The 17,368-nt window shown below is 38.7% G+C and overlaps 1 protein-coding gene across 9 annotated transcripts in view; it reads right to left on the bottom strand.

Annotated features, from left to right (window-relative positions):
* Nucleotides 1-9,551: 9,551 nt before the first annotated feature.
* CNTN1 (contactin 1) overlaps nt 9,552-17,368 on the bottom strand; it is a 166,190-nt gene continuing 158,373 nt past the window's right edge. For all 9 annotated transcript variants that reach the window (XM_082239546.1, XM_082239551.1, XM_082239545.1 and 6 more), the window contains 4 exons: nt 16,552-16,738; nt 15,995-16,107; nt 14,238-14,394; nt 9,552-12,632 (listed from right to left, as the gene is read on the bottom strand). In XM_082239546.1, coding sequence (XP_082095672.1) covers nt 12,553-12,632; nt 14,238-14,394; nt 15,995-16,107; nt 16,552-16,738 — 537 coding nt within the window. In that variant the 3' untranslated portion in view covers nt 9,552-12,552. The remainder of the gene's footprint in view (nt 12,633-14,237; nt 14,395-15,994; nt 16,108-16,551; nt 16,739-17,368) is intronic.

The following is a 17,368-nucleotide window of genomic DNA, read 5'->3' as shown; positions in this document are numbered from 1 at the left end:
CTATGCATGTATAGAAGCTCCCAATTTTTGGATGGCTGAAAGGTAAGAGTCACATCTATTGTTCCATCTGCATTTGCGTATGACAATGTCTGTCACAGCCATGTGGCCCTCAGAAGGTTCCCCACAGTGGAATGGGGCCCTCAGGCTAAATAAGATTCCTTGCCTCAGCTTAATACACAGGAGCTGTCTCTTGAATGGGGCACAGGCTAAGTTAAAACTTCCATTCTCTTGTCTTGTCTTAAAACAGAATATCACAGGTGTATCACTTTTGCTTCTTCAAACAAGCATAGCAACCACTCCCACATTGTATGCTTCCATGCCAGGTGATGACATTCCACTTTTTTTCTTTATTATGTGCCAAAGTATGTAAGGGAGGAGGCACTGGGGCGTGTCAGCATGCCAACCCCTGAGAGTTTTTTAAGTACCACAGGAGGTCGCAAATACGAGGCTCTAATAAATAATTCTTTGTTGACAGTTCAGAAATCAAAATGAATGAGCCGAAGCGGGAAGAGTAACCTTTTGATGCATCTGGATTCCATCCAGTGCAATTAACACCACATAGATCATATTATTCACCTCAACTCATAAATCAGTGGAACAAGAATCATATTTTAAATACAGGCTTAAACATCATAACAACATAGCAGTAAAAATGAAGGATTGTTTAGAAAAGTTATTGCAGCTCCACGGATGAGTTGTTGAAGTTATCCATCCAGATTCTTACACAATACTGGTACACATTAGAATAAAAGAATTTAGCTTGCTTGGCACATTAATTACTTTCATTGTGGAATTGGGATGAATTACCAGGGTATCTAGTATGTCTGAAGCAAGTCTACCCACCTTATTGCTCAAATTATGGGGGGAAGACAGAGGAAGTCTGCAAGCAAACATACCAAGACCTTCCTCAATACTATAGTTATTCAGAGCACAAGTTATCTCAGCAGGGATATGCCACTCAGATTGGTTACTAGGCTGCAACCCCCCTGCAGTGGCAATCTGTCTGTCTGTAAATAGCATTAACCTGTAGGTTGCTAACTGAATGATCCCTGCCACTGCACTTCCAACAAAGCTTTAGACTGCAGTCCTATTGGGTGCAAGTGATAAGCCCTATTGTAGGCTTCCTCAGCCTCGGCCCTTCAGGTGTTTTTGGCCTACAACTCCCATGATCCCTAGCTAGCAGGACCAGTGGTCAGGGATGATGGGAATTGTAGTCTCAAAACATCTGGAGGGCCAAAGTTGAGGAAACCTGTCCTATTGGCTCAATGGGACTTACTTTTGAGTAAACATGCAGAGGATTACACTGTTAAAAATTATGTAGAAGTGAAAGACCAGAGGAGCAGAACCTTGTGTGTTATTATGGATGCAGAAAAGGGGAAAGGAGAGTTGACAGACCTGTGTTGAAAGATAAGAGTAGGAACCAACAGGAACACACAGATTGTGACTCACTCTGGAGTGCTCAACAGAAGATTCACATCTGGAGAAATACCTGGCAGCCAGCTCTAGTAAGTCCTGGCCCTCAATAGATGATGACTAACCTTTTTATTGAATAAATCAATCGTCTTCTAAAAATAAAATTTTGCTCTCAGAGCCAAAATAGAAATTGAATGCATTACCCAGGTGCAGATAATGCGTACTAGTGTCTGTTACTGATGCTAATTTTGTTTTCAAGTGAGTCGGGTCCCATAAAGAAAGTTTAGTTGGAATGATTTAAAATGGATGGCACTGTTTAAAGACTGAAGTATCTTATCCTCCTTATTTCTCTTCTATCAATATGGGAAGTCACATTGTGGAAAACATTCCTCTAATGAGTCTTATTTTAACAGAGCTCCTGCCAATGGAGTCTGATCCAGTCTTGGTAGCCACAGACCAACTGAAGAGTCCCAACTTGGGTTCTATTTCATGGTAATGCTAGAGTGTGACAAAGAGGTAAGGAGGGCAGAACTGGGACTTTTTAGGATGGACAGACAGAATCTTGAGAACCCCAAAATACTAATGTACATAACATTTCTTCATTTCAGAAGACTAATAGTATGCAATAGCAGTATTAATGTGTCTCAGGTCAGTTTTCCCCCCTTTACTACTAATTGATTCTAGTGGTGGGAAAACTGTTGCATTGGCAGATGGAAGTTCCCTTCATCATTATCGTCTGAAATATAATTTTGAAGCACTTCCCACACGTTGCAACTCCCATATTACGGACCTATTTTAAGAAATGGTCACATAAGTGTTCATTTAGCACAACAAAATTCTTATCATAACTTTCTGCTCAAACATTACACCTTGGTATGCAAACCAACCTCTGGTCTCTCAGAAAAGACACACCACTAGCTTCTATTTTTGTGTGTCAATAAATAATGCAAGTATTGAAACTGCCCTGATTAATAGAGCAAACTGCTGTTATCTGGTTTTTAAAGAAACAGTATTTCTTTAAAAAGAAAGCTGGAGAGCTACTTAAATCATTGCAAGGCTGCAAGCTGCCAAATGACACATTTTTTTCCAGCGGGCATAGATATTTAGAGAATGAAAAATGGCAGTATGTTACATTTTCAGGCAGTTACATTGAGGATTCCTCTGCAAGAAAGATTTGAAAAAATAACACAGTTGTAGTATATTTAAACAGAGGTCTTGAAGGGGAACTGAAATTCCCATGAGAAAATAGGGATTTGGATATTCCCACACATATGTGGGCAGTGAAACATACCCAGTCTACACCATGAATGAAGACCACTACAGACTACACGTTTTTCACTGGAAGTCAATGGCATGAGAGCCATGAAACAATCACCCCAGCCAAGGAAGCATCCTTGCAGTAATAAGGCATAAAGGGTCATGTGGTACTCCCATAAAAGGAGTGTGTGGTCCAGCTTTCACCAGCCCTGTGCTCTCCAGATATTTTAAAGGACAACTTCCATCAGCCCTAGCCAATGTGCATTCTGTAGTGGGTCACTTTCACTTTCAGGCTAAAGATCAAAATAAAAAAATTCCTTCCAGTAGCACCTTAAAGACCAACTAAGTTAGTTCTTGGTATGAGCTTTCGTGTGCATGCACACTTCTTCAGATACACTGAAACAGAAGTTGCCAGATCCTTCTATATAGTGAGAAGGTGGGGGGGGGGTATTACTCAGAAGGGTGGTGGGAATGGGAGATTGGCAGATAGCTGAGATGAGCCTGTTGACGACTCTTAACAACTGCAATAGGTCTTACAGGAAAAGGCAAGGGGTGAGAAGGTGAAAAATGGTCATCAGCCTTCCTTCTCCCTTCTCCCTCACTGACAGGTAGGGTGCTCATCCCATATTCTCCTTTTGTTCTCGTTACCAAGATGAGAACATTAGATGTGATGGATTGGGATGATTAAGAGAGGACAATCTAGCATGTGTCTGAAGCTCCCAGTTTAGTATCATCTCCATTCTCCTAATAGAGTGGTACCCGAGGTTAAGTATTTAATTAGTTCCGGAGGTCCATTCTTAACCTGAAACTGTTCTTAACCTGAAGCACCACTTTAGCTAATGGGGCCTCCTGCTGCCGCCGCGTCACCAGAGCACGATTTCTGTTCTCATCCTGAAGCAAAGTTCTTAACCCGAGGTACTATTTCTGGGTTACTGGAGTCTGTAACCTGAAGCGTATGTAACCTGAGGTACCACTGTATAGGGATCCAGCCTTGTTCCTGAATATGGTCAAATCCTGAACCAGGATATATCATAATATTCCCAATAGGTTTTTTCCCCCAGCTCCTGTCTGTCAGGAATATCCAACTCCAACAAGAGTATAATCAGAGGGAGTGTAGATGTTCCTTTCAGATTGTGGGTTCCAGAAAGAGGGGAAAGAATCGTGAAGTAAATGCAACGTCCAATTGTGCAACAGTCAATTCAATCATTTGTAACATGTGGTCTGTTTCCATTTTGTGCACGTTGAAATGTATTTTTTCTTGACCAGATAGTTGAACTTAACCAGGCAAAACATATTGCAATTTGTAACAAAGATCAACCTCACTTCTTTCCAAGTAGACCCATCTGAAGCACTCCTAATACATTTCAATCCCTACCCTTTTCCACTACCACCCTTTTCGCTTTTATAGGAATTTTCAGAGAGTATATCATGACCCACGGGAGTTCTCATAAAACATCCAGAAATCAACTTCTCATTTCACTGTGTTGACTTACAGTTCACACAAAAAGATTCTCAGGTCCATCATCACTCTTGAGTAAACTAAATTACCTTACTTGCAACGGCATTTCCCCCCCTTAGTGGTGTAGCTTTTGCCTGTATTTCATCTCTTAATTAATTTCTGATATTTTAAAAGAAATAAATGTTAATGCATAATGTTCATACAATGCCGAGCAAGTCTGAGAATTATTAAAGCACCACAATGCTGCATGTTGCATGTAAAAACACATTTTGTAGCAAAATTGGCATTCGAAAGATCTGGCCATATTCCAGCTGCCACATCCAAATTATATCTTTATCTGGATGGTGACTAAGACAAGACTTGAATGAGACATCTTTTAATTCTTCTTTATAATGCTCCCAAATAGGCTATTTATTTATGCTGTCAAATTTAGGAAGGTGTAGTTCCAATTAACAAGACACCCATCCTGTGCTCCAGGCAGCAACTATTAAAATTAATGAGCCCATAGCAAAAGGACATGATGGTCTTTGTAGCTACCCTGTTCAGTGAGGCTAAGAGGGTGTTTTCCATTTTTGTTGTACTTGTTTTATATGAGTATGAGCAAATCATTGCGTTTTTCTTCTTCTTTAGTATATCATCTGTACAAGCTAGTATCTCCTTATTTGTACCATGCATAATATTTAGGAGTCAAGTAAGCATATAGCCTTGGCATAGGCTGTACTTAAGAGATTTGGTCTAGGCATGTTCTTACCAACACCACAAAAATAGCAGTGGTAGCAAATTCCATTGTGATTCATAGTATCAAGTGTGTTACTTCCTTAGCTGAACTGGAAAACAATCAACCATATGAATCATATATAGGAGCAGCCAAATTGTGGAGATAGATTGGGGAGAGTACCTAAGGCATGATCCATATTGTCAAATGTATTTGATGCTATTCAATGTTCTGTCACTGCATGCAAATCAGAGCATAATATATGAGTGTTGCTGGGTAGCTTGAGGAACTTAGATGTACAAGCCAAAGAGTCTATCAAGGCTACAATCTTTGGCGTTATGGAATAAACATCTTTGATGTTCAGTGGGGCTGATGAGTCACCTTTTTAAGACAATGGTGCTACTTTGGCTTAACATATAACACAGAAGTCCAGGAAAATTAAAATGTCAAAAGTCGTGCTCAAATTGCATAGCTGCTGCGACTTTGATGATGACCCTTCAGGAGAGGTTTTCATTGCTATAATGCAGATAAATTTGTAAAGCAACCACAAGGCACTGAGCCAAACTTCATTGGTACAGATGCACATAAATCTTTCATGAATATGGAAAAGTCAATTGACCATAAATATCTAAGGAGACAGCAAAGTTCACCAGAGACTTGGGTTTTACCTATTGTTTGAAGTTTGTGGGGAGCCCTGCTTATCTGTATGAATATGGCATTCATTTTCACCCAATGGCTTTCGGATTTGGCATTATGTAGCAGAAACAAAATTCTCTGTTTCCTCACATTGATTTTGAGTGCCCTAATCATGTCTCACCAAAACCATATTTATCATCTGCCTTGTGAGAACACTACTGTGATTGACCAAGTACAGACATTTGAAGAGCTAGCTCCTTGGCCAAAGCTGGCCCAGCCATTGGGCAGGGGGAGAACACTGCCTCAGGCAGCAGACGCCCCTCCCCCCCTATGGGTTCCCTACTGCCTCTGCCCTTGGTGCTGATTTGGAGCAAGATCACATCCATTTTGGGCAAGATCTTGCCTGAAATCATGTGAACTCTTCTGGAGAGTGGAAGATCTCACACAATTTTGGGCAAGATCTCACCCCAAATTGGAGTAATCTTGCCTGAAATGGACACTGATGGTGACGGTTCTTCTCTGCCAGTGGCAGTTGTGGAAGAGTGTGTGACTTACAACTAAAAAGCCTGCAAATGTTGTATTTTCTCTCTCGTAAAGGAGTTGTTCCATTCCTTGATCATTTGGGCTGCTGTTTTCCAGCTCAGCACTATCCCTTTTGAGGTGAGATGACCATCATTGTACACAATATTCCAAGTGTGGTTGCACCATATATTTGGCTACTGGCATTATGATGATACTGGCTGTTTTATTTTCACTTCCTTTCCTCATGACCCCTAGCATGGAATTTGCCTTTTCCCCAGCTGCTGCACACTAGGCAAAAAACTTTATTGAGCTAAGACCCCAGGGTCTCTGCCCTGGTCAGTCACCACCAGTTCAGACCTCATGAGGGTATAAATGTGAAATTAAGGTTCATTTAAACCTCCTCTTCAAAGCCCCTTCTATTAGATTACCAAGAATCACAGCACTATTATCATCCGTTTAGAAGCTTAAAGAATGCCATGATGTGCTGGAAGAAGGAGACAAAATGCAAAGCAGATCCCAGGAACCTCTTAGCTGATGCCAAGACAGCATCTCTCTGCATCTGAAGGAACAGACCAGACCAGTTATAAGGCAACAATGTTAGTCATTTTTTTTTTAGTTTAAAAAGGGAGAAATTCACCAAGAAAGCAATAACGTCTATGAAAAAACAGAGAAAAGAAACATCCTGGTAGCCTTAAAATGCCAAGTTGCAGTTTTTAAGAAGCATTTGCTTATAGTGAAAATAACAGATCATAAACTACTGTTAAGAATGCCTCTGGGTGGGCTCAAATCCAATTTATCCTCCTTATGATCCTTTGTATAAAGTAGAGGGAGAGCATAATAATAAAATGATGAAAAGGATAAAAATTGTGGTTCAATTAACTTCCTTCCTTCTCAATAACTACAAAGGTTGATTGTGTGTTAGTTAATCCAATGGCTGGGCAGAGACTTATATAGACTTGCATACAGATCATCCAAGGAATTAATTTGCCAGGAGGTGTGAAAATGGATTTATCCATTAAGTCAGTTCTACAAGAATATCAAAATACCATTTTCAAGAGTAAGCAAGTGGAAGGCAGGAAATCTCACAATAGAAGGTATACAGAATAACTTTACATTAATTCTAACTAAGTCCCTGTGCTGAGACTTGGTCTTTTTAGGAAGGAAAGATTGCCTGTATCACATTGCAGACACGTTTGCACCAATCCCTATTAACCAACCCATCAATTAATAACATTTATGAATTGCTTCCAGTGAAACTTCCCAAAGTGATTTAGCCACATTGCAGCAGGATTGTGGGAAATGAGCTAATCAGATATTGGATTTCATGATTATAATGCTACTGATAACCTAGCTTGCTGAGTACATAGAAGAGTCCATTTCAAGTTGCTTCCTTTGCACAATTTGCCCTTGGCAACCTAGCCCTATCATCCAATGCCTGATTCTTCTTGTCTACTCTGAATAGCTTCAAAGAGTGAAGGATTAACCCATGTGAATCATTTTTATGGCTCACAGTTGTAGTGGACTAACAAATAGCACAAGGCAGATTCAGTTTTATTTACTTACGGTAAAATGCAGCTCCTATAAAATATATAGATTTTGCAACTACGCGAAGTCCGGAGTGTGGCAACTTTTCTGCAGTGGCTCCCTGTCTGTGGAATTCTGTCCCCAGGGAGGTTCGCATAGCGCCTTCATTATACATCTTTAGGTATTGGACAAAAATGTTACTCTTTAACCACGCCTTTGGCTGATTCACACCCAATGCCCTTTTAATACATGGGGTGGGGGTTTTTTGGGGGGGTACTGAGTTCTTTTTGTTTTTGTTTTAATTATGTATTTTATGTTTTTGTATTGTGATTTTTCTCCTGTGAACTGCCCTGAGACCTGCGGGTATAATAATGCACTGATTTGCTGTTTTGGAGGATGTGCTAAATGGGCAATAAATCCATGTGAGAGAAGGGCAGCCTGGACCAGGAAACCAATGCAGTACCTTGACAACTTCACAATGCTGGGAAGAGCGGTCAAAGCAAGTGTCTGGCAAGAACCAGGATTCACAGGCTATTCAAAGAGGGGAATTCCCTACTTTTCCCAACCAGACTCAAAGTAGAAGTACCGTATAGTTTTTACATACATAGTAGCAGTTTCCCCCTTTAAATATGAATCAATTTAGGGAGCAGATAATAAATCAAGTAGGCTACTAATTAATAAAAACACTTAAGAGGGATCTCACCAAGGAGTATTAGCCTTGGTCTAATGATAGCATTAAGGTCTTTATGTCACTGGGTTGTTGTTTTTTTGTTTTTTTTTCTAGGTAGGACTCTTTGAATTCCTCTTTCATTTCACCCAGTGAACATTGCAGGAAGGTCTAGTAATTGCTTACAACAACATTGGATCCAATAGCTATTAGAAAGCGGAGTTGCCTACCTGTAGCTGTTACGCTCTGTGCAATCAGTCACATGTAGGTGAGGGCAAGCATGCAGATCACAAACTGGAACCTTCTAGAAGTTTTAGAAGTAACTTTGTAAAGTTTAAACAAAACTGTTCATCACTTCATGACAACAGCTTCAAGTAGAGACTTGCAGAAAGGAAGGGATACAGAAAACAGCACTCATGGGATAAATACCAGAACCAAACTGAATGAAAATGATTGTGATGAAGACTAGGGTTGTGCCACATATTTCCTTATTTCACAGTGAATTGGAAGTAGGGCTGAACTGAAAATTCACTCTGAACTTTGGGGTCCTTGGGTGGTGAACTTTACTCATTCCTGTCACTTTCTGGCTCTCGTTTTGCAATGGCAACAGCAGGGTTGCTCCTGGTACACTGGCCCTTCTTGACAACCACCATTTTGGTTTCTCCATATCAATGGCACTATCAGTGATGCTACATCATACTTGAGCACCATTTATAGAGACAGTTCTGGGGACGGGGTGATGGTGAAAATGGTAACACTCGCTAGCAGATACAACTTCCTCCCAAGAATGCCTCTCATGTAGTGCCAATGAGGGTATCATTTCCATCTCCCTCCATAAATGTTCCTTTGAATGATTCTATGTGATAACATAGCATTGCTCACGGGTTGTTGTTTTTCAATTTCACTCCTTTTTTCAATTTCAAATTCACATTTGAGTCATGCTAGTGATCCCACCTTCAGGGATCATGTCTGGAACAAGACAGCTTGTGCTACATAGTAGATCTGATTTGGCTGTGTAATGACATCACTGAGGACATACAAAGCCAATCAGAAGTGAAGACAATGCTTCTGAAATATGACACACAGATAATACCAGGTCGTGCAGTTAACAGGATGACATTGTGATAATACTTGGCAGATTAAATTCGACTATGCAATTGTTTCACTGAAGGCCAGCAAAGCCAATTCAGAGTTAGGATAATACTTTCTAAATAGGAAAACACTTAAGAGTAATCACTGGAAAAAGGCGGAAGATCAGAAGCACGGGTCTGAGGATATGAAATATGTTAATGAAAACCAGTGAGTTATTATAGCTCAAGTCAAGTTTAAAAGCCATACAAAGGAGACTGACACTCTAGTGTGAATATTTTTTTATATATTTGGTCATTGGGCATATCATTGTACGATTTCTCATCATTGTCTTTCTTTTCACTCATTAATATTGTTGAAGCCATGATGCAACATTTCAATATTTGCACGTGGATATTTACTTTGATGGAGCAGTATTCAATAAATGTACATTTTTTAAAAAATGCCAATAAATTTGAAGTGGTGATATTTCTAAGCGTAATCCGTTAGACCTTTAATTAGAATAAAAGGAGTGTCAACTAATCCATAGATCCAGTGATGACAAAAAAACAAACTTCTGAAGAACAAAACTTCTTTCTGTGGATTAGATTCCTCCGATTCTCTTTCATAAACAAATCTATATAACCCTCTGGAAAAGTCAAATGACAATTGTTACATATGGAGTACCATTAATACATTTATTTAATTATAATTTATTTTTCAACCATAAAACGGACAGAGCATGGTCCTGGTCTACTCAATAGGAAAGAAAATGATAAAAAGTAACTTCTAAAAAATCCAAAAATCACCAGTATCAAATAATACTAATATCAATATTGCCTGAAATACAAAGAAACAGCCAATGTGTCTATCTATATAAACTTTAATTAAGAACCTTGCATTGAAAAGCAGATGATACAGTATATAGTTAGCTGTGCTGACAACTGCTGGGAACTTAATGTCTGCATTAAATTTGTACAATTGTGTTGAACAATGTAAATCTGAGATTAGCTAATTAGCATGAAATGATGAAATTTAGCTCACCTGTGTTCCGGATTAAATTAAGTAAAGTGTGCTTTGATTTCCTGAATTCTCTTCATGCAAAAGTGATCTGGTTTTGTTCCTTATATCACGTTAGAAACGAAAAGGCAATCATGCAGTTTGGCAAAAGAAAATAATAATAATTGTGTTTGTAGGTTACAAAAATATGAGTCACACACTGCATAAAAACCAAACCAAATTAAAACATATCACAGAAGGCTTCCAAGGTATTAGTTTCTTACGTATGAAGTCATCTTTGTTTCCTTAAAACAATTACATAATTTATGAAACTCAGCAGTGCTTGTGTAGCTTTTGAAATTCCTCTATAGACAAATTGTCATTTTCACCTGTTTTCTTTTTTTAAAAAAGTTTCAACTTGTAACAAAGAGTCAAAATTAAACTAAAACGGTATTATTGATATATATATATATATATATATATATATATATATATATATATATATATATATATATATATTCATGAAGGGTCTAGGCTTTTAAAATGTAAATTTACAGTACAAAAAATCATACAAATTAAAGACAGGGTTGGGGGGAAAGTCTATTCTTGCTTCATTTAAATAGTATTAACATGGGCATCTACAGTACCAGTCCTAAAAAGTTAAAGTCTATCTCTAAAGCAGCTAGCAAGGCTGTGCTAATAAAATATGGTCAAAGCTTATAATTCTTGAAGCCTCAGACATTGCACGATTACTTGAGCCAGCTGAATCAGTATGCAGTGGATGGTGTTTGCCCACCCTAGCCCACCCAAATCCACACCAAATTCCCAGCACACCATGAATTCTGAAAGAAATAGGCATTTCTTTTTAACAGCTTTAAATACAGCATAGAAACAGTCAGAACAAAGACATTCTATACCTCTTACGGAAGTCCCGGTTTTGAAAACATAAGTAATACTCAAAGCAGACAGAACAGTTGAGAACTATCTGAATTTTAATAACATCTTTCTATCTCCTGGGATCATTTAATAGGGAAAATCATGTTAGACCTTTACAACTCTTATTTACATCTCTAGGAAGTAGAACAATATTAATTTATTGGAAAATGCAAATCATTCTCCTAATGGTTGGCCTTCCCTAAAGTAAGGCAATATGTGTGTCACAAAAAAATAAATAGGATAACTTTTGTTATTTGCTATTTGTCTTTTCACTGCATATCCGATTTGTTATTATTGTAAATGATTTGAGGTTTTAAAGATCATTTTAAATACTTTTAACTATTTTAATATCGATCCAACTGTGGAATTGCTTTTCAAATTTCCATCATGCCATTATACTGGCTAGTAAAAAATAATTAGACTGTATATAATGTTGGAATTTAAATTCTGAAATTCATGACGGAATTGGAATAATTCAAATTGTGACAGGAACATTTGGATACAATGAAATATTAGAAGTAAATTTGCTCATATAACTATTAATATTACTTACAGCAAAATAAACCTCTATATGACTGCAGAAATTCACACTTGGCTTGACTAGCATTATTTCTAAAAGACCGTGTCGATTTTAAATATCATTTTAAAATTAAGGTGCGGGAATATCCTTTACTGTTAATACTCGTACGAACTCCAAATCCATCTAAAATAAGATTCATCGCTATTGAACTTGGATTTCAGTGTTCTTCACCCACATTCAGTCACTTCAAGAAGAAAAGCGTTTAAAAAAATGAGTGCAATGTTTTTGCTTTGACTGTGTCTCTAAAAACCTGAAAAGTCATAATTGATAGGGGCCATTCAAAAATATGCAGTACACAAAACAGATAGAATAGTACGGACAGACGTAGTTACTCCTACATATACCACATACAATCAACATTTCAATCTCTATTATGTTTTCACGATTTGTTATTAAAGTTAAAGCACCTATGTGTGGTGATTTTACTTTTACTGTACAGCTATGTTATTGGATTTTAACACTGTAACTTGCCCCATTGGACCGAATCATGCAACTGCCGCAGATCAGCACAAGTGTTTTATAAGGCATAACTGGAACAAGTTAAAAATCATTCCTCAAACTTTCAAAAGTTGAGTTGCTTGATGAAGGAGTTCCTGCCTCAGTCTTTTTTCTTCTTCTGAAATCCATGATTAAGTCAGGAGGATAATTTTCTTGAAAGTGTAATTTATTTGGCTTAGGATAGTGCCACAGGAATAATAATAAAAAAAAGAATTGAGATCCTCTCAGGTTGGAAGGTCCTTTGAACTCAGTTGAGGACATGTTAAATCCAGCTACATTCAGAATTCCAGGTAGGCAAGGATGCCAATAGCAGACAGCAATAAACCAAGACAACTGGGCGATATTCCAGCAGCAATTCCTGTAAATGAAACAGATTTGGCTTTTGTTAAGGGATAGCCATTATGTTATATGCAAAACAAAATGGGATGCTCATCAAAATTCTTGACAAATATTTTCTGAAGCAATCAAGGTTGTGATCCAAAGTGAGGGTGTGGATTGATTTAATAACAAATTTAAAAAATAGAATGAATGGGAACAATTTGTTCATAAATTACTAATGAAGAAATCAATGCCATGTATGAATGCCAGAACTGTCCTATTTTTTGTTGTTCATTCTGAACTAATTCAGAGCCACTTTAGATTACACTTACATTACATTGCAATTAGATGGCATGTACATTATTTAGGTGGCAATCTGATACACATGGTGGAATTGATGTCCGGGGGAAATTTCCGAAAGGCGGTGCAAGCTCAACAACCTTTGGGGTGTCCTGGTTTTTACTTTTTGAAATATGGCAACCCTTATTATAGGATTACACTGTTAGTTGCCAATAATATAGAGGTACTTTCTCTCTCTCTCTCTCTCTCTCTCTCTCTCTCATTTGGCAACTTTGATTCTTTTGGGGAGAAGTTGAATACCTGGAATTTTAAGAGCAATTAGATGGAAAGGAAGTTCAAGGTAGGGGAGTAGTAGTTGGAAGGCAACAGGAAATAAAAAAATGAGTGGAAGTAATGAAAATGAATTAAATGATAAGGGAAAAAAACAGCTATTTCAACCGTGATAAATATCCAAATGAGTTTTTAAACTGTGGTTGTTGAAAGAAGCAGAGACAGCATTGAGGTGGACCAAAATCACATCCACACTTCTGATTTCACATGCCATTGTACTGCATATGAGTAACATAGGAATAGAGCTAGGCACTGCTTAAATACATAACAGGCAGCCAATATTGGTGCCAGTAAGAGCTTTCTCCCTAAGGGTCCTAGGCATATGCTGGGTCTGTGTCTCCTGTCAAGTCTCAGTGCAGGGAGTGAAGATATAAGCCTTCTCTTCCTGCACATTGCCTTTACAGTGAGAATTGAGCTCCCCAACCACTGTAATTTGTTAAGGGGCCCCTGAGTGCATTCAGAACCAACCTGCAAGCAGGAGGTCCTGTGTTGGATTTTCTTTACAGATGCTTTCCATGCATATTGAGTAGCAGAGTTAGAAAGAACCCAAAAACCACAGGATTAAGCGAAAGGGAACCTGACTTGTTCACAAGCTCACTGTAAGAGACTGTAGTGATTAAAGAAAACCAAGGGGCACATTCCAACTTATATAGAGAGTATAGCCTGTGCCACAGGACAGTTGAGTCAAGAGTAATCTTGTTTAGTTATTTATTTACTGGACATAATCCTTTTGTTAAGTATTAAAGGGACTGAGTAGAGGCTATGCAGTTTCCCAGCCTTGATAATAGTTCAGTTCCATTCCCTTATATGTTATTCTGCTACTTAATGGGGAAAAGGGTGAATGTAAAAAATGTGAAAAACAAGATCCGAACTTGATTCCAATGCAACCTATTTCTGTATACTGATGAATTGTTGTTAGTATTTGTTCTGGAACAATTGTATTAGAATGGCATGCACCTCACAGAAAAATAATAATTCTGAAATATAATTCAGGTGTATTTTAAAATCTACATACCTGGAATTTTTACTTGAGCTACTTCTCCATCTCCGCCTTCGCTGTGCACCCGAACTTCAACAACATATTGACCTTTAACAGGGGCTGGAACTTCTATATAATGTTTGCCAGTACTAAACAGTGTGCCATTAAACTGGCCATCTGGTCTATACAGCACCTTTCAGGGACAAAATATGACACGGTACAGGATGTAACTCCAGAGAATAAATCAAATGACAAAAAGGAAAGCTGTATCTTATTCTAGAAAAAGCATTAAAGAAATAGTTACAAAATGAACATTTTCCCCCCCCCCATTCAACCGTAGAAAAATTAAATGCTGAAACACATAAAATAATTGACCTGATCCCCAGTTTTAACTATTATAGGCTTTTGGGGCAAACTAGATGTAATGTCAGGAGATCTATGATAGGCTTTTGTGTGTGGTTTTTAAGAAAAGCAGATGCAAGCACATGTGTGAGAGACCATGTTTGTTTTACGAGTAGGAGAGTTTTGGGTCAGAGCTGCAGTGCAGAATCAGGATCTTCTTAATATTCTTCCATCTGAGTCATGGTTTTCAAATCCTGCTGCTGGAGCTGCTATTTGCCTCTGATGGGAAAACTTACATGACATAAGGGGGATGGTTTAAAAAGCCTTCTCTGCACCATGAAGGTTTAAAGAAGAAATTCAACTTTAGCTAATCCAACCAGTCGAAAATTCATAACATATTATGAAGAAATGTGAGATAAATAAATATGAATGCTTTCATAAACAAGCATGATTTTCAGTCAAGATATATACCTTTAAGGTATAGTCAAAGCAATACTTTTTTAAAAATGAACAAAAACGGAACACATCTTGGGCGCCTGGTGAGAGGGTTTTGGCAAATTACCCCCACACTACAGTAATGTGTGCTTAAATGTTTTTTGTTGCTTGTATTCTGGAGCTCAATGCAGATGGAAATGGGTTGAGATTCACGGGAACCGGAGATGATTCCTAGCTCCACTCAACACAGAGTGAAAAGAGATGTTCTAGCAGGACAACCAATCTTTGACTTCCTTCTTACTGCCTTCATCATGGGTAAGTAAGTAGTAAGTAGTAAGCACTGGTGGTAGTGACATGAGACAGTTTCCAGAAGCTGGAGAGCCACTTCCACACCTGCCTCATCTGAGCAATAACTGAGAAGAAATCAGGACTGGTTCTCCATATCCTCCACGGATCACCTCTTTTTCTATGCTTCATGGACTGTGGTTCCTGATTCTTGCTTTTAGCTGGGAAAGCAAGTGTCCTAAGATACCCCAAGTCATCACCACCTTAACTGATGTCCAGAAGAGTCTACTCCACCCTTTTTAGTCACTGAAAAAAAAGGCAGCACGGTTTCTATGCCTGCCTTGGTAATGAGGGCACAAATCACAATACAGGGTTGTGTTTTTGGCCATGGCTGATTTGCACACCTGTTTGAATGAGAAGAACTGTGGGGTAGAGAGACATGTACTTCTGAATTATGTAGCTTGTTTTCATATCATGCCAAGACTCATGCTCAGATAACAGTTTCTAGGAGTATGTAGACAGCATAAGTAGCAAGGTAATATTGAAGTCAGTTTCAGGAGTTTTATTGAAGTATTCATATTAGCCTAACCAAGGTTAGCTGTTTATACATTCTGTTGTTGCTCCTTGAAGGTGTAGAATCTGATTGTAAGTCAATTGATAGACAAGTGAAGTGATAAACCATATTTGCTAAATTACACAATGGGGGCAAAGCATCTCAATACAGATCTTACTTTATATCCTTTCACAGTAGATTCATTGGACTGTGACTTGACATGGTCCCATGTTATGATGTACTTCGAACCAGATCTTACAGAACTGATAATTCTTGGTCGCTGCCTTGGAGCTGGAAAATATTACAAGACCTTTATTTCTGGTGCATACAGGAAGATATCCCCCACCACCACCCCGTCATACACACACCATGAGAAAGTTACAGAGCAATCCAACTCCCCTGTTCTAGAATGGGTTTGGATGAGGTCGAGGTGTGCCTTCGCTCAGCTATGTGCAGGTGAGCTCCATTGGAAGTCCCGCTGGTGAGAGTGTTCCAATGTGGCTGGCTGAATGGCTGGCAGAAGCTAATGGTGGGGGTATCATCACTGATAGTAGCCAATGGAAACCCCCGAAGAAAGCACAGAAATCCCTGATATCTTTTGGGGTGGAGCTAGGCTGGCATAGAATCTGCTGGGTTCCAAACCACTTGTGCTGCTGTCATGTTGCAGCATTGGTCCAGGCCTCTTTGCCTGGATAACAGAAAGTAGGAAATCAGCAAATGAACCACTTTACTTACGTGCTTTTTCTGTAATGAAAGCCAAACGGTTACTGGGAGGTCCAACACCTGCGAAGTTGAAAGCTGCCACATCTGCATAGTAGTGTGTGTCAGGCTTCAGGTTTTCCAACCTCACTGAAAAATTCTGACTGCTCACTTGTACTTTATTTGCTTCTATTTCTCTCCCACGACTGGGCCAGTAGCGGATCTGTGAACATGAGACATGTGTTTATCTGAGAACAAGAATGAATTTCAAACAACAGTGCTTGTCGCTTGACTGCCACTTGTTCCTAAAGCAATGATACATAATGTCTGCAAACAGAAGAGCTCTCCGATTCCAGCTCAAATTTTGCAACAAAAGACACTGGTTCAATTCTGGCAGTGCTCTGTGTATTTGGAAACATGTGCAGTGGCAAACCTTACTTAGCACAAGAATTAGAAACTGGATAGCAGAGCAAGATATAGTTAGACCTATACAGGAACTAGGAAATGAAAAGAGTGGAGGGATGAGACAGTAGACTCATTTCAACAATTAAACTTGCTATCTCCTTTTTAAATTCAAAAGCTGTTTGTTTTTGCTTTTTTGTTAATTACTACTACCATGCAGAGGAGGAAAGCCCAGCTTGTAAGTTGACTGCATTATGAAGAGGGATTCTTCTGGAAACAGGAGAAACCTTCCCTTCAAAATGGTAACAGAGAACAGCAACAGGACACCAATAAGCAATGGCACAATGTTTTCAGAGTCCACAATGCATTCAACCAAGGGTTGCCAACCCTTTTTGGACCAGTGAATTCATTTTTAATTTTGAGAGAGTGCAGTCGCAAAATAGCTGCTATT

This window comes from Podarcis vaucheri, assembly GCF_965113315.1.
Source record: "Podarcis vaucheri genome assembly, chromosome: 10".
NCBI lineage: Eukaryota > Metazoa > Chordata > Lepidosauria > Squamata > Lacertidae > Podarcis > Podarcis vaucheri.
Note: the sequence above shows the minus strand (reverse complement) of the source record. Positions and strands in the feature narration are given on the sequence as shown.